This window comes from Vigna unguiculata, chromosome 11 (assembly GCF_004118075.2).
Source record: "Vigna unguiculata cultivar IT97K-499-35 chromosome 11, ASM411807v1, whole genome shotgun sequence".
NCBI lineage: Eukaryota > Viridiplantae > Streptophyta > Magnoliopsida > Fabales > Fabaceae > Vigna > Vigna unguiculata.
This window is the reverse complement of record NC_040289.1, coordinates 869,542-893,300: the sequence shown is the minus strand read 5'-3', so window position 1 is coordinate 893,300 and position 23,759 is coordinate 869,542. Positions and strand designations below refer to the sequence as shown.

General features: G+C 28.3%; 3 protein-coding genes and 1 pseudogene across 3 annotated transcripts; 1 reads left to right on the top strand and 3 right to left on the bottom strand.

Moving 5' to 3' along the window:
* Window positions 1-292: 292 nt before the first annotated feature.
* On the bottom strand, window positions 293-1,573 carry LOC114169375 (aspartic proteinase CDR1-like). Its single transcript, XM_028054514.1, has one exon. It carries the CDS (start codon window positions 1,571-1,573, stop codon window positions 293-295), a length of 1,281 nt encoding a protein of 426 aa, XP_027910315.1.
* Window positions 1,574-4,095: 2,522 nt separating this feature from the next.
* Window positions 4,096-5,345, bottom strand: LOC114170582 (protein PELPK1-like). The gene is made up of 2 exons (XM_028056091.1): window positions 5,154-5,345; window positions 4,096-4,995 (listed from the first exon to the last, which is right to left on the bottom strand). The coding sequence occupies exons 1-2, from the start codon at window positions 5,248-5,250 to the stop codon at window positions 4,292-4,294; spliced, it is 801 nt and encodes a 266-aa protein (XP_027911892.1). The 5' UTR covers window positions 5,251-5,345; the 3' UTR covers window positions 4,096-4,291.
* Window positions 5,346-11,578: 6,233 nt separating this feature from the next.
* LOC114170514 (aspartic proteinase CDR1-like) lies at window positions 11,579-13,083 on the top strand. Its single transcript, XM_028056008.1, has one exon. It carries the CDS (start codon window positions 11,730-11,732, stop codon window positions 13,020-13,022), a length of 1,293 nt encoding a protein of 430 aa, XP_027911809.1. The 5' UTR covers window positions 11,579-11,729; the 3' UTR covers window positions 13,023-13,083.
* Window positions 13,084-22,288: 9,205 nt separating this feature from the next.
* LOC114170663 lies at window positions 22,289-23,759 on the bottom strand (annotated as a pseudogene).

Below are 23,759 nucleotides of genomic sequence, written 5' to 3'. Positions count from 1 at the left end.
ATACAACCGAGACATAAAAATTCAAAAGACATAAAAATTCAAAAAAGTTACAAAAATATCATCACATCTTTGTATGTATTTCACATCTTTGTATGTATTTTATATGTCTCGTTTGCAGGTAAACCGAGAAATACAGGGCTATGTAAAAAATCATTATGCACCGGTGCAAATCAATTATGGACGCACAAATTATAATTTTGCATTGAGTTTTTGAAAAACATTTTCAAAGGAATGTCGATTAATTGGTTTTACTATTACAAGCATGAATCATAGACCAAATCAAACAAAGAAATCACTTTTGAACACAATCTGTTGGCTTAAAGGAGACTGTTTTCTTCTGCAGATCATAGCCAACCAAGATGTTTTTCTGAGCAAAGTTTCCAAAGATCGAAGAGCTTTTACTTGCCATGAAAGCAAAGCAAACTACTCCATCACCCGAATCAATGAAGGAGTTGTCAACACTTAACTTCACATCTGCATCGCCACTGAAATGTGCTGTTATCACTGGTGCATGCAGTTCATGAAGTGCACCTTTGTAGCAAAGGCTCAACAATGGATCCTTAACACGTTTTAACTTAACTTCATTTGCCACTGCTGATTCCAGCTTTGAATAAACATCATCCGGCAAAAAAGTGAGTGTTGTCCCAGAATCAATTATGATGTTTCCCTCTTCATTAGATTTTCCAAACTCTATTCTGTTTTTTCCAACACTGAGTGCTTCCAGTGTCAGATAGTAATGACCATGATAGGCTAGTGGGGTGGAAACAGTGTGATTCCCAGAAACCACAGCAGCTTCTCCAAAACTGAGTTTGCTAGGTTTGTTATATATCGGTGCAAGACAATAAGAAAATTTTCCACCTACTGAAGAACTCAACTGAGATATCAGAGACAAAGATCCATGACCTAAACCAACCATGCCAGAACTTTTCTCTTCAGAGGAAACACTGTTGTTACGGCCACATCCTATCACAGTTCTGGGAAATTTGACAGAAGAGCCATTGGTGGAGCCTAAGGTGAGTGTCTCCAAACCAAGATCTCCATGTGAGTATCTTCCATCCTCGTACAAAATACTGTATTCACAGTTTTTGTGTTTGTGTGAATAGCAAGAGTTATCTGACAGTGATTTGCATGAAGTGGAAGAACAAGGAAGGGTTTTGTAGGTGGTGGATTTTGAAGAGTTGAAGATTGGTGTGGTTTGGTTGTAACAAGTTTTACAAGGTTGACACTGCGTCCAAACTAGATCACTGCCTGTGTCAATAATGCCAAAAACTTTAACTTCTGGGGTTCCAACTGAATAACTCATCACGTAGTCACCTATATCTGGTGTCACACTGGATTCAGCAGTGTTTTTAGAGACAAAATTTTGGTGGAAATGATTAGCACGATGAATGGAACGACGAACAGCATTGGCAACTCGATGGAGTTGAGTTTCTGTGGGACGATAGAATGGTGATTTTGGTGAGTCACGGTGGAGGATCTCCACAGTGAAACCACCATTGAAAGCCTCTGAGAAAGAGAAGAAGTAAAGATACAGTAAAAGAATGGTCTGAGAAGAATGTGAGATTGATGTCATCATCACTGAAAATGCAGTGATTAAACAAAATCTCCTGAATAATCACTATACCACATTCCTTGTGACAATTTATATTGGTGTGTGAGTGTTTGTTTGTTGAATTGTGCTTCAGAAAAAAGACAATTTTATTGGAATATTCTGATAGCATAAACTTTTAATTAATAATATTTTCATTAAATTGTTGTATTAGTAAATAATTGACTTTTGAATAAGTACGTATAAACATTAAACTCACATTAAAAATCATTAAATTTGAAAGTAATAAAATTTTTGAATAAATAAAATAAGTATGTATAAATAAAATAAAGACAAGCTTTTTCGAGGCTGAAATCACTACTAAAATTCTTATATTACATGAAAATCTTCTTACAAATTTGTTAAAACAATTTGTAAGAAAAGACTTTTTTCTGTTATTTTTTCTAAAACTTTTAATTGGCAGGTAATTTCTTCGTGGATAATTATTTTCTACAAAATTATAAAATTTGCAAGTATTTCCTATAAAATTTGGTGTGAAAAGTGTTTTATTACAAAATATTTTACAAAAAAATTGACAGCAATTTTCTGTAAATTTTTTTTTCATTACAAAATTTATAAGTATTTTCTAAAAAAAATTTAAAACAAAATTGGTAGAAAATATAAGTTATTTTCGTATCGAACATTTATTCTCACTCGTTTTCAATATGAGGTCCTTGTATCAATTTTGTCACAAGTTTCTCATATAAATATTGGCATAATTGATATATCATCCCAGAAAAATACATTGCCTGTACACTACATAGTTAAAGCCTAACAACCTAACACGACCAGAAATCTGGTTTTGAGCATTGATAAAGGTTAGAAACTGCAGACTTAGTATCCCATGTCTCAGCAATAATATAAACATCATAAAAACATTTTTGGTTTCTCATACAACTGCTTGATCATAAATTAATGATATAGTTGAATTTGAGATATTGCATAAATCAAAATTTTCAAGTTATTAATAATAAAATTGTGTTTATTATTATTTATTTTATGGTTATATTTATTGAATCATATGATAAAGTCTTTGGCTTGCTGTTATAATAGGGATTTTAATAACGAGAAACAAATCTTATATAATTTTGATTTAAATTGTTTTTTATTAAAGGATTGTCGAGGATAGAAGATCATTAAACCATATAAATCAATATATATGTAATATATATGTAATGACCTTTATCAGATAAATATTAAAATATTTTCTCTTTTTTTTAAGTTACACATATAAAGATATGACTCAAAGGAAAATTTTATGATAGTTAAAATCATCTTTGAATTGTCAATTGAAAAATTCTTTTCAAAAGATATATAATTTTCTTAGACTTGAAATTATCACAAAAATTAATAAATTATTTATTATACTTTGATATTAGACATTTACTAATTTGTAATGTTAGTTAAATGATTATTGAGTACGATTATAAATTCTCGTGGGATTAATTATTATAAGAAAGAATCTATCAATTCTTAGTAAAGACTATAGACTTTGATGAGAGTATTATGAATAAAAGAAGAAAGGAGTTTTTTAAATCATTTATCATGTGTTACTTATTCTTATTTAACAGTTATATATTGTAGAATTAATATAGAGATATAAACATGTAAAGAATATTATATTAATCTTCTAATGATTCTAAAATAAAATGTACTTCATACTATTAATAAATTAATGAATCTACGGAGTCACACACTGACTCGTGTTTGTTTGACAGGAAATATATTATTGATTAAATTAAAAGATTTAATTTTAATTAATTAATATATTTTCTCTAAATGGAACATTATTATATTTTTTGGTAGCACTAAAAGTAGTTTAAGAATATATATATATAAATTGATTAAGTAAGACTTAATCAAAGATTGATAATTCAAAATTTAAATATGATTTAATGATATATTTTGTTACTGGAAATAAAACTTGGATTTCGATCTATTAGATAGAAGAAAAAAAAAGCAAATACGGACCTGGGTGGTAGTTTAAGAATTTGAAGGAAATAAATTTTTAGAACCATCATAGCCGATTAAGATATTTTTACTTAAATATTTGTCTACGTATCTAGTATGCATGATTTAACCAAAAATATATCCAATTCTTTTTTGTTATGCATGTTATGTTATGAATGTGATTTATAACCTTCAGATATCTCATAGAGATTGAACAAATGGATATAGAGTTAAAGAATTGAAAAAAAAAAATTAAATGATCTAATTGAAGTTTGTCGAATATAAGAAGTGTTTACTGAGTAATTTAAAATATTAAACAATGCATTGAATTTATTCTATTTAGCTTGAATTGATTCTATTTTAGTCCAATCTTTGGATCGAAACTGATTCTATTTTGATAAGAAAGGCTTATGTGAATCACAACGTTATTCCATGGAACATTATAAACGGATTAAGATTACTCTCATATTTAGGAAAGGAAACATGTATATAAACAAACTTTAACATGTTCTATCTTAAATGGAAATACTAATTAAATAAAAAAATGCAAAATAAAATAAGTAACATTTGTTATTTTAACATAATATGGAGAATTTCATTAATGAAAAACATCAAGTACATATATATTTGGAATCGAGTACACAAGACGGGTACCAAAGGATTATCCAAATTATGATTGAGGTTGAATCAAACATGGTGTCACATATATAAAACCATTATCCTTATATTTTGAAGAGGTAGAGTGTTCTCATTTTAAGGAGATGGAATTGGCTTCTGAATAGGCAATTTGGGTAGAAATGGTTTCTTGAATTTGGGATAAAATGGTAGTTTAGGAATAGACTTCTTGAAAAAAGGCTTTGGTTTTAAGAATTCCTCTGACTCAATGGTAGGAATAGGGTTTTTCACAGCAAATGGTTTAGGAATTGGCTTAACAAATGGTTCCGGAACAGGTTTAAGGACAGGAATTGGCTTAACAATTGGCTTTGGAACAGGTTTAAGAATAGGAATTGGCTTAACAATGGGAACTACCTTTGGAACAGGTTTAATAATAGGAATTGGCTTAACAATGGGAACTACCTTTGGAACAGGTTTAAGAATAGGAATTGGTTTAACAATAGGAATTATCTTTGGAACAGGTTTAAGAATAGGAATTGGCTTAACAACAGGAATTATCTTTGGTACTGGCTTAACTATGGGAATAGGTTTTGGGAAAATACCTTTGAATTTTGCTTCTTCACTGGGAATTGGCTTAATATCTGGAATTGGTTTTGGTGTAGGTTTCTTGTAAAATGGAATAGGAATAGGTTTAATGAGAGGAACTGGCTTTGGAATAGGTTTAGCAAATGGAATTGGTTTAGGAAACAACCCTTTGAACTTTGATTCTTCATCGTCTCCTTCTACATTTACTTTTCCTAATTCTTCATTCACAACCTTCCCATCCTTGTTCACTTCATTGCCTGCACAAAAAGTGCAGTTATTAAATAGCAGAAATGAACACAATACACAAAATGAATGAAGTTCATCAGGGATCAGTCTCTAGTTTAATACATTTTGAAAACTTACTAAGAAAAACCTCATACATATGAAAGCTTGAAAAAGAATAATAAGCACAAACCTGAAATTTGAGATATGGAAAGAACAGAACCTAAGTTGGCAAGTAGCAACAAGCAGAAGCACAAGAGTGCAGAGTAGAGAGAAGAACCCTTTCTCATCGTTAAAACAAGTAATGGAAGCTAAAAGGAGAAATGTTGAAGGCTTGAGTCACAAGTTGATGCATAATCACATTATTTATAATGCCTAGCTTTCATGATTTTTCTTAACAGAACTTAGAACCTTGGAGTTGATTCCTCATTAGTCATTACATGCTTTGAAATATGCTCCGAAATTATAGATTTTGTTAATTAGGATCATAATGTGGGTGGTTGCAGCTTTGACGTTTGTTTAGAGTGGTCAAATAGTGTTTTAACACCTTTGTTTTTGGTGTGATAATGATAGATTCTCTCTTCAATAAGTGAGCCTGAGAAAGATGTTTCATAAATCAACCATAATAATGCAATCATAATAATCCAACGTAGCATTTTTCTTGCTATCAACTTTTTTTGGCATTCAGCATTTGTCTTCTCCAAACAATGAAAAAGAAAAGAAAGACCTAATTTGGAGTCTCATTTAATGGAGGGAGAGCATCCATGGATTATGACAGCAGCAGCAACAACGGTGTTAAACACTTTTGACCTCTCTAAACATATGACAAATATGAAGAGTTTGAAAAACCAAGTATTCAAAGACATGATCAAGAAGCAAAATTCAAAAACTAATTCATATTCTTAATCCTACTCCAAAACAAATTCACATTGTTAAGCCTATTCTAAAGCCAATTCCAAATGAAGAAGCAAAAATCAATTTTTTTTTTCCCAAAATCTATGCCCATATCCAAGCCAAACTAGAGATGACAATGGGTCGGATCGGACATAGATAAGACCTATCCACACAAAAAATTGATCCGCTACCCGTCCATTTACCCATCTGGTAAAAAATATCCGCAGATTTTTTTAAAAACTCGCAGTACCCGTGAATATTTAAAAATAATATATATTTTATAAATTTTTAAATAAAATTATAAAAAAAGATAAAATATAATTTAAATTAAATTACATATAAATTAATTTTAATTTTAATTAAATTTAATCTAATGAAATATAATTTTAATTAAATTTAACTTAATAAAATATAAATTAAAATTTTAATTTTAATTTTTTTGCAGATATCGAATATCCGCATACGGATAATATGATACTATATCTAACTCATTTATAAGCGGATATTAAAATAGTCAATTCGCAAATAATAAATACTTCATATACAAACTATCTATTGTGAAGTTTATCCACAAATACATATAAACACGGATATTTTTATCATTCCTAAATCAAACCCAATGAAAGATTCACGTGTGAAGCCAATCCCTACCGAAGTATAAGCCTAAACCAAACCTCGTTCCCATTGTTAATCCAATTCCTTTTCTTAAACCAGTTCCAAAGCCAATCCCTTCTCTTCTATAAGATTGATAAAATTAAAAAAAAAAAAAGGAAATTCATTAATTCATATATTTTTTATATAGATATTATGTTTTTATAGCATTTTACTTCGATAAATCAAGTTTAAGCTGAGAAAGTTAGTACTCATTTTTATCCTGTTTACAAGTGTTCTATTTGTTTTTATTTGATATATTTTTTCTTTTTTTAGCACTTAACTGTCACATGTCTATAGAGTTAATTTACATTTTCACCTCTAATTTTTATTTAAAGTATTAATTCTTTTTACTATAATTACTTTATCATTTAATATAATTTCTAATTATTTTATTGTTTAGTATACTTTACTTTTATTTCATAAAATAGTTTTATCTAAATAAATTAATTATTTTTTCTATATATTTTTTTTCATTACTTAGTCATTTAATAAAAATAAATTTAAATAATATATTTTAATTTTATTATAATATAAGAAAATAAGATATTATGAAAGTTATCTTTTTACTCATGTTTATTCTGTCAATTTTTTTTCGTCATTTGAATATTTGACAATTTCAAAATAGTCCAATAATGAGAAAATCACCAACATCTACATACTTCATACAATAATGTTGAACAGGTTGTGAAATGATACTGCAAATTTGTTTCTTCAAGTATTGTTTTTAATCAGTACAATGCACGAATTCATATTAATCAAAATTTATTGCTCATACAAAAATTCAACATCAACAAATTTATTGTGTTTGAGTTGAGTGTTTAAATTTTATATATATACTTTATAATATGTGCGTGTTTAATGATGATGTCGTGGGGAGTGTGAGGCCAGAAGAGAGAAAAAATTATGAACCTTCTGCTGTGTGAAGGATTATGTTATGAAGGCGTGACGATGGAGAAAAAACGTGGATTCTCCTTCCTTCTAAAATCGTTTGTAGCACGCAATCGTTTGAGTGGGAAACTGTGACACGTGGAAGTGTGAGAATGGAGAAGATTTGAAGGACCTAGGTTAAATTGTTTTTAAACATAGGTATTGACGAAAAATAAAAAAATAAATGTATTATTTATTTAAAAGTGATAAAAGAAAAGTTATTTGTGAAAACAAAAGTAAAACAATGATGTATTATTTTTATTATATTAGTGATAGTGATTAAATTTATTAATTTTAAATATATTATTTTATTTTTTAAAAATATTGGTCAAAATTCGATTAGCACTTTAAAATTCTATGACTAAGTAAATTGAAAGGAAGATGGGATTTGAAACTAAACTTCAAAGAAACCAATGGAGCAGAAGGAGTGGGAAGATAAGGACAAATTTGTCCTTTCACTTTCCTTGTGGAGGTGCAGCAAGAAAGTATGGAGGTGCAGGAAGAACTAGGGAAGATGTGCAGAAATTAAAATAAGGTGCAGTAGTAACTACAAACAATTTGGGCTGTTGGCCCCAAAAGAAAAAGGTCAGGCAAGTAAAGCATGGGAGTGTAAAATGTAAACGTTGGCCCACAAGAGTGGCTTGGGTCCAAAAACAAAAACAGTGTGAAAATAAAAGCTTTCTCTCTTTTCTTTCCTTTTTTTTTTCATCGTCATTTTTTAAAGAAAATAATTTTATAATATTTTCAATTTTTTTGTTTTCAAAATAACTTTTTTCACCCATTTCTATTAATCATTTATTTTTTCTTTTCTTAGACACAAATTTTATTTACCGACGTTGAATGTCGACACTGATATAAACTTCACACGAAAAATCTTCTAAAAAGAGAGGTTCCTCTGATATTTAATAGATTATCAAAGATGATGATCAGATGTTATAGAGCAATTGATACATAGAAATATATTTCCAGTATTACAATATATCATGTATTTTCATTCAATCATATTTCTAAAAGTACTTTTCAATCCGAAAATAAAAATCAAGAATATATCGATCTGATAGAATTAAAATCATAAATAAACTCGTTGATGTAAGTATTGTCTAAACACCTTTCCGTTTTGACGTGAAATTTTGCATCGACTCGGTACGAATATCAATATCAACCCAGTTCTTACTTTTCATACACTATTTTCCACAAAAGACTATGCATACATACCCAGAGTCTTATAAAAACTCATACTAGTAGCTGCATATTATTATAACAAAGACATTCAAATTTATATCATTTAAATCAACTAAAGGACGTTGAAGCTAACTTAAATAAGTAATAAAGATATATTATATTAGTGTCACTATAATGATATTAACTTAAATAATAATAATAAGGTAAATAAAATTAGACACTAAATTAAATAAATATAAATACTAAAAATAAATTAGTCAATACTAATTTCATACAAATTAATACTTTTACTCATTCAGAAAAAATAAAAATAATTAACGTCGACTTAGAGTTAACTAAACCAATTTTATTAATATTTAATATTAAGCGACCGAACTCTATTAACATGAGCTAAATCAACGCTAATCTAACATTGGTATAAATACTTTTATTTATTAAAAAGTTAATGTCAGTTTAAAATTGACTAAGACATTCTCAATATATATATATATATATATATATATATATATATATATATATATATATATATATATATATATATATATATATATATTACATAATGTAAATTTAAAGGCTTAATTACTTTTTTTTATCGGTATTTGTAATAATTGTCTAATATTTTCTCCCAATTTTTTTTTCTTTTAAATTCAAGGTGATTCTAATGTTTATTAAAAGGAGTCAATATAGTCTTTTTTGTAAAATCATCATTAATGTCTACTCTTCCTACTTCTTCTTCGTCATCATATCATATGCTCTCTTCTTTTTCTTCATTTTTGTTTTCTTCTTCTCCCTCCAACAAGAAGAAGTCTTTCGTAGAATTATTTTTTTCTTGTTTTGGAAAGAAAGGTTTGATCTTCATATTTGAGAAACTTTTTTGCATTTCATTTTCTTTCTTCTGTGCTCTCATATATAGTAGATGAAATTGTTGAACAGAAAAAAAAAATGGTGAAACTAGCTTCTACCCTCTTCTCATGTATGCTATATTCTTCCCTCAAAACATTAATTACACATCCTTTTTATTAATCTAGTTATTCATTTTCAATTATTCACTACTAGAAATTCTTATATATATACATGAGACTTTTCTTGCAAATTTGTTAAAAAAATTTGCAAGAAAATACTTTTTTTCTGTCATTTTTTATAAAAATTTTAATTGACAGATAATTCCTTCGTAGGTAATCATCTCCTACAAAATTATAAAATTTGGATGTATTTTTTACAAAATTTATTGCAAAAAATGTTTTATACAAAATATTTTGTAAGAAAATTGGTAACAATTTCTTGTAAATTTTTTTTCACAACAAAATTTGTAAATATTAACAAAATTGGTAGGAAATATGAGTTTTTTTAGTAGTGAGTATTTTTTTTTTTGTGTCCAGTGGAGTTGAGGTGCAAAGGATTAATCCAAATGACCATCCTGTAAAATCCGAGGTTGTGTTTTTATTGTTTTTTATAAATGATCTTCTTGTAATTTTTCTTCCATGGTGTGCTTTAGTTGTTCAACGTTAGGCCTTTGGTGATTTTTGTTATAATGTGTTGCTAGGTTTATTATTGAAAAAGATAAATGTGTTGCAAAAGAAATTGATTTTAGAATTGAAAATTTAACCCTAAATGTTTCAATTTCTTGCATTTCATGAGTATAGAGATTGAGAAGGAGGGGACACATGCAAAGAATTAAGAAAAAAATGTTTAGTGGAAATTAATTCATCACCTTATAACGTTGATTTAAATGAATGTTGATCTAACGGAAGAAATCATATTATTATTTTTTTTAATAAATATTGGTGTTGCATCATGTACAGGTTCTATTTTATATAAGGGTTAGAGTATTTTCAAATGTTTTCTTTAATTTATATTTATTTTTTGTTGATAAAAAAATGTTGAGTTTAACAATTGCACAATTGTTGCAAATACACTGAAATTAAAAGGGTAACCAAATCAATATTAAATTTAAAAATAATTTTATATCTTTTAACTTTAAAATATTAAAGATAATTTTACATATATATCTTAACCACGCTATTTGAGGGCTAAATTATTTCTTTTTTGTAATGTATTTATTAAATAAAATAATAAATATATTCTATATTAAATGGACGTAATTTTAGTATTATTAAACATAATATATAGTTAAGTTGACTACGTAATTAAATATTAATTTTTTATTCGTTAAACATCCTAGCTTTATTAACATTTTGTTTATGTTTTCATAAAAAAAAACTGATATTTTAAATTATTATTTAAAATATCATTTTATTAAACGTAATAAACAGTCAAATTAAACAAGATTATTTTCAATAAATTTAATATAATTATATATAGCTCATTAAATGTAGCTTTGATCAATTGAGAACTTGAATAGAAATGGTATTCATTGATAGAAATATTTATTTAAATTTAATTATATGTTGAATACTCCTATAAGTTTCTCTTCTCTTTTCTTTTAGACTTGATATCATAACTCCAATTATCTCCCACACGAAGATAATAAAAATTAATAAAATTATTAATAAAAATAAATATAAATAATTTTAATAATTGTAAATAATATTACTTGTTTTATTAATAACTTTTTATTATAGATAATTATTTTACTTTAATAATATAGTTAAATTTAAAAATGAAAAATAAAAAACTTAAGTTTGAAAAAATAGTCATTCTAAATAATAATAATATTTAAAAAATAATTCAAGATAAAATTTAGAAAAAAAATAATATACACAGAAAGAAAGAATTATCTTTATATAATATATATAGTATATAAATATAAATAAACTTTAAAATTTAATAATTTTAATGTGACTTTAACTTTTATACATAAAACTCAATTAGATGCGACCTTGAAAACGCAAAAGCAACCGAGTAATTCAATGATAACGCAAGAAAATATTTATATACTATGATATTATAATTAAATTGGTTCTAATCTACTTTCTTAGAAAACAACAACGAGGTTACTCTCAAACATGACATTTCAATCAATCCGCGTCCATCAATTTCAATTGTTGTCAAATTTGTTCTCACACACACTTCTACAAACGTTGAAAATATCACTAGAATCTTATAAATTGTCACTGGGAATGTGCTAATAGTTACAAATTTGAAGACTTTGATGATAACAACAATGTCACATTCCTCAACCCTAGTTCTTCTTCTTCTTCTGTCTCTTCACAGCATCACTTTCTCAGAGGCTCTCAAAGGAGGGTTCAGTGTGGAAATCATCCACCGTGACTCATCAAAATCACCCTTTTACAGTTCCACAGAGACCCAATTCCAACGAGTCGCTAATGCAGTGCGTCGTTCCATTAATCGTGCCAATCATTTCAACAAGAACACACCTAAGACCAATTTAACACAAAACGATGGTGAGTACCTTCTGAGCTATTCAATCGGAACACCACCGTTTCATGTTTATGGGATTGCTGATACAGGAAGTGACATGATTTGGTTGCAGTGTAAACCTTGTAAAACCTGTTACAACCAAACCACACCAATGTTTGATCCTTCAAAATCCAGCACATACACAACCCTTCCTTACTCTTCCAAAACATGTAAATCAGTGCAAGATACCTCTGCAGGTGGAGACAATTGTGAATATACCATTTCCTATGGTGATGGGTCACTGTCACAAGGGGATCTTAGTGTGGAGACCCTCACTTTAGACTCCACCAATGGCTCTTCAATCCAATTTCCCAGAACTGTGATAGGATGTGGAAGAAACAACACTGTGTCCTTTGAGGGAAAGGGCTCTGGTGTAGTTGGCCTTGGGAGAGGACCTGTGTCCTTTATATCTCAATTGGGTTCTTCAATTGGTGGAAAATTTTCCTACTGTTTGGCACCAATGACTAATGCTTCTAGCAGACTCAATTTTGGAGATGCTGCAGTGGTTTCTGGGAAAGGGACTGTGTCAACTCCAATACTCTCACTTGGACCAGTATTTTACTACCTAACATTGGAAGCATTCAGTGTGGGAAACAAGAGAATAGGGTTTGGAAGATCTGAATCTGAATCTGAATCTGATGGAGAGGGAAACATCATAATTGACTCAGGTACAACACTCACTCTTTTGCCAGAAAATGTTTACTCAAAGTTGGAATCAGCAGTGGCAGATGCAATTGAATTGGATCGTGTGAAGGATCCAACTAAGCAGTTGAGCCTCTGCTATGAAAGCAGTTTTGGTGATCTGAATGCACCAGTGATTATGGCACATTTTAGAGGTGCAGATGTGAAGTTGAATGCTGTGAACACATTTGTTGAAGTGGAAGAAGGAGTAGTGTGCTTGGCTTTCATGTCAAGTAAACTTGGTGCCATCTTTGGGAATTTGGCTCAGATAAACCTTTTGGTTGGCTATGACCTAGAAAAGAAAATAGTCTCCTTCAAACCCAAAGACTGTACTAACCAGTGATTGTTATTATTGCTTGTTTTACTCAGTGGATTAAAAATAAAACATATATATATTTTTTAGCTATTTTAGTTCCATTTTATTATTGATATAACAGATGATTGAGAGAAAACAAAAATGTGTTGAGATTCTTTGCCTACGAATGAACATATTAAAGGAGGTGTTTTTAATTTGCCCAGATGGGTTTGGAGGCATTTTCTATCAGAAAAAACACAGCATTATAGGGCTTAAATTTGTACATCTATTTCCAGGTTTGAATTCCAATGTCATAACTCTTAAACCTAAAGCTGATTTATGTTAATACAATCTCTGGTTTTAGATGTATTAACTTGGCTAATTCTCTGTTTAAAATCATCTTCACAGTCTTGGCTGATAGGCTTGTTAGTATCATTACAATTGTAGGTATTAATCAAAATGATATTATGAAAGGCACTGATATAAGGGATTGTACTATGGTTGCTTCAAAAGCTATTGATAGTATCATTATGGAATGAATGTGATCTTTCTTATAGAATCTACTTCTTATTTGTAATCTTTGGTTTTATTTTTTTTGATAATTGTGAAATATTATTTTATGTGAAAAATGATGAAAAAAATTCATAGCATTTATTTTTATTATTATTGTTTATGGATTGAGATAATCCCATTATCTCCAATTAATATATGTGTTCTGATAAAAAAAATATGATGGAATGAATGTACTTCCACACATTATTAAGTACCATTTGTTTATAATTGTTTATATTAATATATGAATGTGCTTCCACATTGATATTCCAAGAATTAGAAGTATTTTATAAATATGCTATACATGTTAAATAGAAGACAAAAAAGGATATTGGTGTATCCAATAAACCAAAGCAAAATTAAAATTTCATCTTTTCCACCTATGGTAAAATATTACCACGTACAAATGTTTAGATAGCCCGGGAAATTTAAAGAAAATAGAAGGTATAGTGTGAAAAATCTTTAAGTACTAATAAATAATTCTTTTAATAACTTCCTATTTTTAGTTGAACATATTTTATTATTGAATTTAATTTTATGAACATAATTTATTTTATTATTTATGAAAAATACTTATGACAAATAAAAACTGTTATATTATAAAAAATAATAAAACAATATTCTGTATTATTTCCTTTTATTAATTTTTTATAACTACCATATAAATTATAATAATAAATTTTTATTTCAATGATTATTATAAAATCTAACTTTTTTTATTATCATAATAAAAACTAGTTACATCATTTTATATTTCCACCAATTATATGATATTTAATTTTAGTCGTTGAAGCTTATATTTAATTATTGCATTGAACAAAATTCTACATTTTAACATGATTTCTAAATTTAAAAAACTTCTCTTGACTGTCTAGGTGTATTCTGAACCTCTAGATTAATTTTCAAATTTATATAAAATTATTTTTTAAATATTTTTTTCGGTTTCAAAATAACCTAAGGCAGTTTTAAGTATAAAAGAGTTTCAAGTTTGTCTTCTACACTTTATAAGAAAAAGAAAAGACATGTTTATTGAACACAATTATACAAGTTATAATGTTTCATACTACACTCATTATAAATAATTTTAAATTTTTTAAACTTTATATGATGTTGTTACTTTAAAAATAACTTTGTCTTTAATTGAACGAATCATCTTCAGTAAATAAGGAAAATTTAGAAAATATATACGTATAATATTTAAAATAAAAAATATTAGATTAAAATAATTACAAATCGATATGAAAACATTACTTCGTTTTTTTTAACAACCAAAAACCGATACTAACTAATAAATAGTGGTAAACTAGGCGGTGTTTTACAAATATATGGATATTAATTCATTATTGTTAGTTTTCAAAAGCTAAATTGCTTGTAATGTTTGATGAGTCAACGTAAATTCACCACTATTTTTTAAGTTCATTTTTAATTAAAACATTTTAGTTTCAATTAAACTAACCAACGTTCTTATATTAAATTTTAATTAATTTAGAAAATGTTAAATAAATTTTACTTTTAATATTAATTTAATTTACGTTAACATAACTGGTGCTAATAATAATAACTTCAAATAAAAAAGCTGTATAATGTCTTTATCTTTAATAAAAATAACACAAACAAAAAAAATTAACAAAAATTATTTAGTTGTGATTTTTTTTTCTTTATTTTTCTTTTTACTTGTTAAAAAAGTTAAAAGTAATTAATCTCACAAAATCGGATCTCACTTATATATTGTGAATTGGCTAGAAATTAGTGGGTGGTCCGTTAGCGGCCGCAATATCGGGTGAAACAGAATGTTCAAGAAAGTTTGCTAGAATAGACTCTAATTTGGCTCTGATATCATGTTAAGAAGTGAGTTTTAAGCCTAACTCAACCCCATAAAACGACTTGTAAGATAAGGTTTGCACCTCACTTATATATTGTGAATTGACCTTATCCCTAATCGATGTGCGACTTCCAACAAGTGTCGACACTAATCTACATCAACACAAATACTTTTATTTATTAAAAAATTAGCTTCCACTTAATAATGTTGATTAAACCAACTATTATTATAATGGATAATGATATTTTAACTCACTTTTTTTTACCCATTTTTAACCCATTATTTCAATCACCATTAGATCATCTATTTTGATTCTTTTTAGTGGTATGATGTGATAATCTAATGGTGATTGAAGTGCTAGGTTAAAAATGGATAAAAAAAAAGTTGGTTAAAGTATCATTATCCTATTATAATTAATCAAACATTTGGCAAAGGTTTTGTTTTTTTTTTTTGAACAACTTGCACCTGAGGTTCTATATTGTCTTAATTTGTTTCTTAAACAAAGCCAGGAAATAGGATTCTGAGCAATGCCAATGTGGAAATATCACATATTCCTCTTCAAACATAATTTCTTAAACTATACTTCCCTTGTAAAATAAACATCCTCATTTATCAAGTATATCCTAACACAAAATTCGACTTAATTATATGATCATAAAACTTATACACATAAAGCTCAACAAAAACAAACAACTGTTATCTTTATATTTATTTTTCTTTTGTTGTTTCCTTTGTAATGGAGTTGCAATTTTTTTATCATTTTTTTCGTTTTAGTCATTTATCCTTATTCACTGAAGTACAGGAAAAATGAGTACTTCATTTCTTGTCTTGTTTCAATAGACGATCTCAAGAACCCTCTGTGTCGAATCTCCTTCTGCTCCTCTCTAGACTCCTCTTGGATCTCCCTACTGAATGCACTCCGAGGGTGGGGGTACATGCAAGCACTCTAACGCTCAAGTCAAACGATGATTCAATATGAGGTGTATGTGGTTAAGTGAGAAAAGCATACCTTTATGTGTTCACTAAGTCTTATTTTATACTAGTCTCTTGACGGACCTGCTATTGTTATTTGCGGTTCGTTTGTATTCGAGGATCCACTCTTTCCTCTCTGACTAAGTTTATACGCGTCAGTTCTTTCCTTTTTGACTAAGATTACATGTTGCCGCTTTGTCAAAGATCAACTCTTTCCTTTTTTGGATTTGCTCGTCTGTACTTCTCCAAATACCAACTCTTTCCTTTTTGGGATTTGTTCGTTTGTACTTCTCCAAATATCAACTCTTTCCTTTTCGGCTGAGATTCGTTCGTTTGTACTTTCCCAAATATCAACTCTTTCCTTCTTGGCTGGGATTTGTTCGTCTGCACTCCTCCAAATATTAACTATTTCCTTTTTGGCTGAGATTGCACGCTGCTCCTCTGCACCTCTACGCCATAATCCCATTTTTCGTTTGTCATTCCATTGGACCAGGATATACACGGCCAAAAGGGTCAGGATATATCCGACCATTATACTTATTGGGCCCTATGTGTTATGTTGGAGAAGTAACCCAACGGATGGGCTAGAGCGCGAGGGTGCCCCATACTCGGACCGGGCTGATCCCGGCCATTTGTTCCTTATTGGGCCGGGACGTACCCGACCATACACCCAAATAAATAAATATAAATATATATATATATATATATATATATATATATATATAATTAATTTAATGTTTCCTTAATATGATATCATTCTAACATATTTTTCGATTAATTGCTTTTAAAATTTATTTTAAGTAATACATGTATAAAAATAACATACATTTTATTCTTATGCTTTACACAAGTTAAAAAAAATAGACTTATTAAGTTTTGACTCATTTGAAAATTTTCAATCGAGTCCTATTAAATTTTATCAAATTCTTCAAGTCTTTTGAACCCTCAAAATTTTAAATTTTTTCAGTTGAGTTCTGTAATTAAATTTTTTTGTTAACTAGATGATGTGATAATTATCTTGTACTCTCACCCCGATTAAATATCATCACATAATATTTGGTTATAAGAGACAATGAGGATCTCCCTCAAGGGTTTGTTGAATGTGCCTAATGAAGAAAATAATAATAATAATAATAATAATAATAATAATAATAATAATAATAATAATAATAATAATAATAAAGAGAAAATTATAAAAAAAAGAATAATAAAGTAAAGGAAAGAAAAAAAAAGAAAATAGTGATAGGCATTTCCCTTTCTACTATGAGCTTCCTTTCATATCCATGCTTAATCTCCGCTTTTCCTCTCCCAATTTTTTCTTCATTTCTCATCCTTTCCAAAATCTAACTACACCACGTTGAAATTGACAGTTAAAAAATATTTTGACTGATCAATTTCATCTTTTGAGTAAGTTCAATTTCTATCCCATTTTTATTAAAGCAATCTATTTTCCTCCTTGCATGTCGTTTTTCTACCCTATAAACGAATACCTAACTATTGTGGTCATGAAATCCTACCATGATCGTTGATCGGACTTTTGTCATTGTAGATAGAGCAATTGTATGTTTTGAAGCCGTGTAGGGGAAAAAGCAATGCTAGGAATCTTCCTTAAGGTAACAAAAGCTAGCTTTTGTGTTGTTTAATTTTAATTGCTTGAAATTCAAATATCTATTGATCTAGATACATGTTGAAATTGTAAGTGTTATGGGGATTTTATTTTTATTGTAACTATTAAATAGGGATTTGTTGCTACCTTGATTGTGTATTTGGGAGAAGATTGAATGAGAGGATCGAAATTTGCACAATTAGTTCTAATGGTACCTTTGAAACCATTTGGTATAAATTTGGAATTTATAAAAGAAAATAAAGAGTACCAATTAAGGACTAATGGAGCAAGCAAGATACTTATATTCTCTCTTTTGTTGCATTGGCGTTGGTTGCCCTTTTGATATCGTCGGGTCCCACTATTTTGCAGTGTTTATTTTGGTGATTTTGATGTTTCCTTGTGATTCTCTTACTATCTTGGTACTATTATGATAGATAAAGATGTATGAATTATGAAAATGAATGTGTATACTTTGGTTGAGTAATAATTGCTTCTTCAATTTTGGTATTAATGATTCATGTCGCGAATGTAGTAATTCCAAGGTTGAAATTCTACTATTGATGGTTTGTGTGTGTATTGATCAAGAATTAGATTAAGAGTATCATAACTCTATTAAGTATTAACTTCACTCAGTCGACTAAATCTATAGGTAACCTTGTTATACTCGAGAATATGAGATGTGGCCATGGGATGATGAGAACCCTTGAAAAGTGAGGGTAAGTATAACATGTGCATAGTCTTAGATTCTAGTCAATACACTAAGTCCTTGGAAGGTTGTGTCTAATGTATGATGGCTTTGAAGGCTTGGGAAAGTGATATGAAACTCTTGTGATTGTTTTAAATATATATAATTGTTACAAATAATGAATAAATTTGATTTGTGATAAATTCCTAATCATGGCCATAATTCCTAACTTTATATATATATATATATATATATATATATATATATATATATATATATATATATATATATATATATATATATATATATATATATATATATATATTATTGTGGCCATAATGCATAATTGTACTTGGTATTTGATTTGATGAATGTGAACTACTTGCTTTTTTTGAATAGCTTATATAATAAATCTCTTGTTGAATGAGTTGTTGGGCTGAAATATTTGAAGGGATGACAAAAGTTTAGCTAAGGGTTGATTGCATCTTAGGTAGAAGTATTATTTTGATGGGTGTACACTTTTAAAACATGTTTTTCTTGTAACATGGGAGTTGAGGAAGGTCATTGAAGACTTAGAGTAGTAGTAAACTTAGGCGATGATGTATATAATCCTTTGGAGAAATATCGATTATAGTACATAGGAATTGGATTATTTTGGAATTTCTTTTTAAGTGTCTTTTGAAATACAATTTTAATGGACTGTAATTTATACTAACATCGTGTCATAAGTATGTTATTAATAATGTTTATCACAAAGTAATGCTCTAAGAACTTAATAATATATTTAGAACTTTTAGGATGTTACATTTGTTGTATTTATCATTTTTTTTTAAATTTAACTAAAATTATAAAATTATGTGTCCCGTCGATGGATAAGATATCCTAAAGAACACCTAAAGTCTATAGGTCCAAAAATTGGATATAAATTTGTCTTGTTACTAGTTGATATTTTGTTAAGCCATTTTGAATATGAGAGATATTTTAGTGAGACATTTATTACTTTTGTAACTACTTTGCATATAAATTAAAGATTAACTCTCAAGGTGGTAAGTAGGGATGTCAACGGGGCGGGTAAGGTAGGGGTAGTAGCTCCCCCGTACCCTACCTGTTGGATAAATATTCGCCCCGTACCCGTACCCATATTCGTCGGGTATCCATTATGCGGGTACCCGTCTATTTTTTTCATATCTGCGAGTATCCACGGGTATCCGCGGATATTTACAAAATTGTTTAAAAAATAAATATTTAATCATAAATTCAAATAAAATAAAATAAAATACATTATTGTCATAAATTTTAAACAAACCTTCAAATAAACTCAAGTCCATACAAGTCCAAATAATTATAAAAAAAAATATAAAATAATGTTTAATACAATAGAAATTCTTTAATTAGTGCTTTGATCAACAAGCTCACTTTTTTCCTAAAAAATAATCAAATAATAAACCTCAATTGTCACGTGTCAAGTATTCTTATTTTGATTCCATCATTTGACAACAAACATACCATAAATGTCACATACCAATATTTGAAGATGGAAGAATGAAGACAAGATGTGCAACTTAAAAAAAATAGGTCAGAATGTTATATATATATATATATATATATATATATATATATATATATATATATATATATATGGATATTTTTGTGAATTAATGTTTAGCGGATATGGGTATCCACGGGTACGGATACTATGATACCCGTACCCGTCCCGTTAACATGCTAGTATCAAAAATACCCGTACCCACAGGTAGCGGGTATCCATTTTTAATATCTGTTCCCTACCCATTGCGGGTTTTATCCGCGAATATCCGTGGGTACGGATATTTTTGACATCCCTAGTGGTAAGAGAACATTAGTTTTTTTGCTATAACAAAACTTATAAAAGTATATGATTATAGAATTATAGAATTATAAACTTATAAAAGTGTAGAATTGTAAAATTATAGAATTATAGAATTGTAAAATTATAGAATTATAAATTTGTAGAATTATAAAACTATGAAATAATGATATAATTATACATGAAATTTTAAACATTATAAAATTAAATATTAAAAAATTTAAAAAATATAAGATTATAAGATTATAAAGACTTAATTAAGTTTTGAATTTATGATAAATTTAAGAATTTCCACTGGAATCTCTAATAATTTTATAATGCTTTAAGTTTTATTTTTATTATCTTTTAATTTTATAATTTTACAACTTTATTATTTTATAATTTTTATTTTATTTTTTTAACTTTATAATTTGTTTATTTTTTTAACTTTATAATTTTTTATATTTTTATATTTTAATTTGAATTTTATAATTTTATAATTTTAATTAAGTTTAGAAATAATTTTCATTAAAAACAAAAAAATCTTTGAGGTCATCATCATGATCTTTATATAATAAAATATTATGTGACGTTGTATTTATAGAAAATAATAATGTAATAAATCACATAGTTAACACACAAAATTTACTCACATCAACTTAATCGAAAATTTTTAAAATTTTGAATAGTCACTAATTAAAAAAAATATTAAGGACTCATTTGAATTTGTTAAACAGTTAAAAACTTAATTAAGTCAAAAAATTTATTTCATCGTGACAAAATATAAAGTTAAAATTTTGAATAGTCAATAATTAAAAAAAATGTTAGAGACTCATTTGAATTTTCTAAACAGTTAAAAACTTAATTAAGTCAAAAAATTTATTTCATCGTGACAAAATATAAAGTTAGTAACATTGATGATTTTTTATCTAAATGATTAATGTTCATCATTTCATTTATAGTATTAATGAGCAATTATTAACTGTTATTAAATGCTAATAATTAACTCACGGTTACATAAAATTAATAAATTATATAATTAGAAAATTGTAATTCTAAAATAGTAAAATTATAAAATTATATACAAAATTTGAACATCGTAAAATTACAATGTTCCAAAATTAAGGAATTACAAAAAAGTATAAGATTATAAAAGTTTAATTGAGTTTTGAGTTTACCATAAATTTGACAATTTTCAAAGAAATCTACAATAATTTTATATTTTTTATTTTATAGTTTTTCAATTTATAATTTTGTAATTTTATAATGTTTTAATTTTTAATATTATGTAATTTTACAATTTTATTATTTTTATGCTTTTTAAATTTTTAATAATTTAATTAAATTTAAAAATATTTTTTGTTAAATTCATCATATCTTTAAGATCTTTAAGGAAGATCTCATCGTCATTTTAATCTTTTCTAACCAAATATTATATGGTAATACGAAAATAAAATGATAATGTAAGATAATTGTTACGACACATAATTCATCCAGAATTTTAATTATTAATATTTAATTAAAAAGTTTTAAAATTTTGGAAACTTAATAATTCACAAAAATTTATTAATAATTTAATTGAAAGTTTTCAAAAACTTAAAATTTACTAAATAAAAAAACCTATGTCATCATGACATAAGGTAAAATGATTGACATCAATGATTATTGATCTATATGGTTAATGTTTGTTCATCATTTCATTTATAGTATTAATGAGCAATTATTAATTGTTATTAAATGCTAATAATTAACTCACGCTTATTTCAAATCTTAATCTCTGAAATTTTCCTCCAATAGATTAAATCATGCGCTACCCTGATGATACTTGTTCTCACGAAATCCATAAAAAATTGACATAATTTTTTTTTTACAAAAAAGTTCTAAACTAAAATATCTAACTCAATACCTAGCATATATGATAATATATCTTCTCTCTGTCATATGAACTCTCTATAACGCAACACAAAATATAAAAGAACATGTATAATTTTATTCAACCCACTGACTAAGACCAAGTAAATACACAAGAACTAATCACATCTTAGTGCAATCTGTTTGCTTAAAGGACACTGTGTTCTTTCGCAGATCATAGCCAACCCAAAGGTTTTGCTGAGCCAAGTTTCCAAAGATAGCACCGCTTCGAGTTCCCTGAAAAGCCAAGCATACGATGCAGCAACACACTAGCCCCTCTGAAGTGTGCTGTGATCACTGGCAAATCTAGTTCATCCAATGTCCCTCTGTAGCACAGTCCCAACACATGATTTGGATCCTCAACAGCCTTCACTTTAACTTCACGTGCCACTGCTGATTCCAACCATGTGTAAACATCTTCTGGCAAAACAGTGAGTGTTGTTCCTGAGTCAATTATGATGTTTCCCTCTCCTCCAAATCTAGACAAAGAGCTTCCAAATCCAAACTCTTTTCTGTTGCTTCCCACACTGAACCCTTCTAGGGTTAGGTAGTAAAATACATGTTTAGGTATAGAGACCAATGGGGTTGAGACTGTTCCATGCCCTTCAACCATAGCAGCATCTCCAAAACTGAGTTTGCTTGTTGCATTGGAATGCAGAGTTTGAGGGACCAAACAATAAGAAAACTTCCAACCTATTGAAGAACCCAGTTGATTTATGAGAGACACAGGTCCACGTCCAAGGCCAACTATGCCAGAATTTGCGCCTTTGAAGTTCATGCTGTTGTTATGGCCACACCCTATTGCGGTTCTTGGAAGTGGGATTGGAGAGCCATTGGTGGAGCCTAAAGTGAGGGTCTCCACACTCAAATCTCCATGTGAGAATGTTCCATCCAGATAGCTGATATCATATTTGCAGTGTTTGGTGATGGTGGAAGAGGAGCAAGAGGTGCCAAACACAGAATGGCATGTGGGAGAATTGCAAGGGATGGTTTTGTATGTTGTGGATTTTGAAGGATTGAACAATGGTGTTGCTTGTCTGTAACATTTTTTGCATGGTTTGCATTGCATCCAAATGATGTCACTGCCTGTGTCAAGAATTCCATACACCTTAACAAGTGGGGTTCCAACTGCATACCTCATAAGGTATTCACCAAAATCTGGTATCACGGTGGTTCTTACTGTGTTTGGAAACGCCATGGATTTGCTTAAATGGTTGCCACGGTTTATGGAACGAAGCAGAGCGTTGGAAACCCTTTGGAATTTTGTTTCTGAGGAACTATAGAAGGGTAATTGTGGTGAATCGCGGTGGATTATCTCTACACTGAATCCACCATTTAGGGCTTCTGAGTAAGAGAGGTTGTAGAGACAGAGTAGAAGAAGAAGAAGAAGAGAAGAAAAGCATGGCATTTTC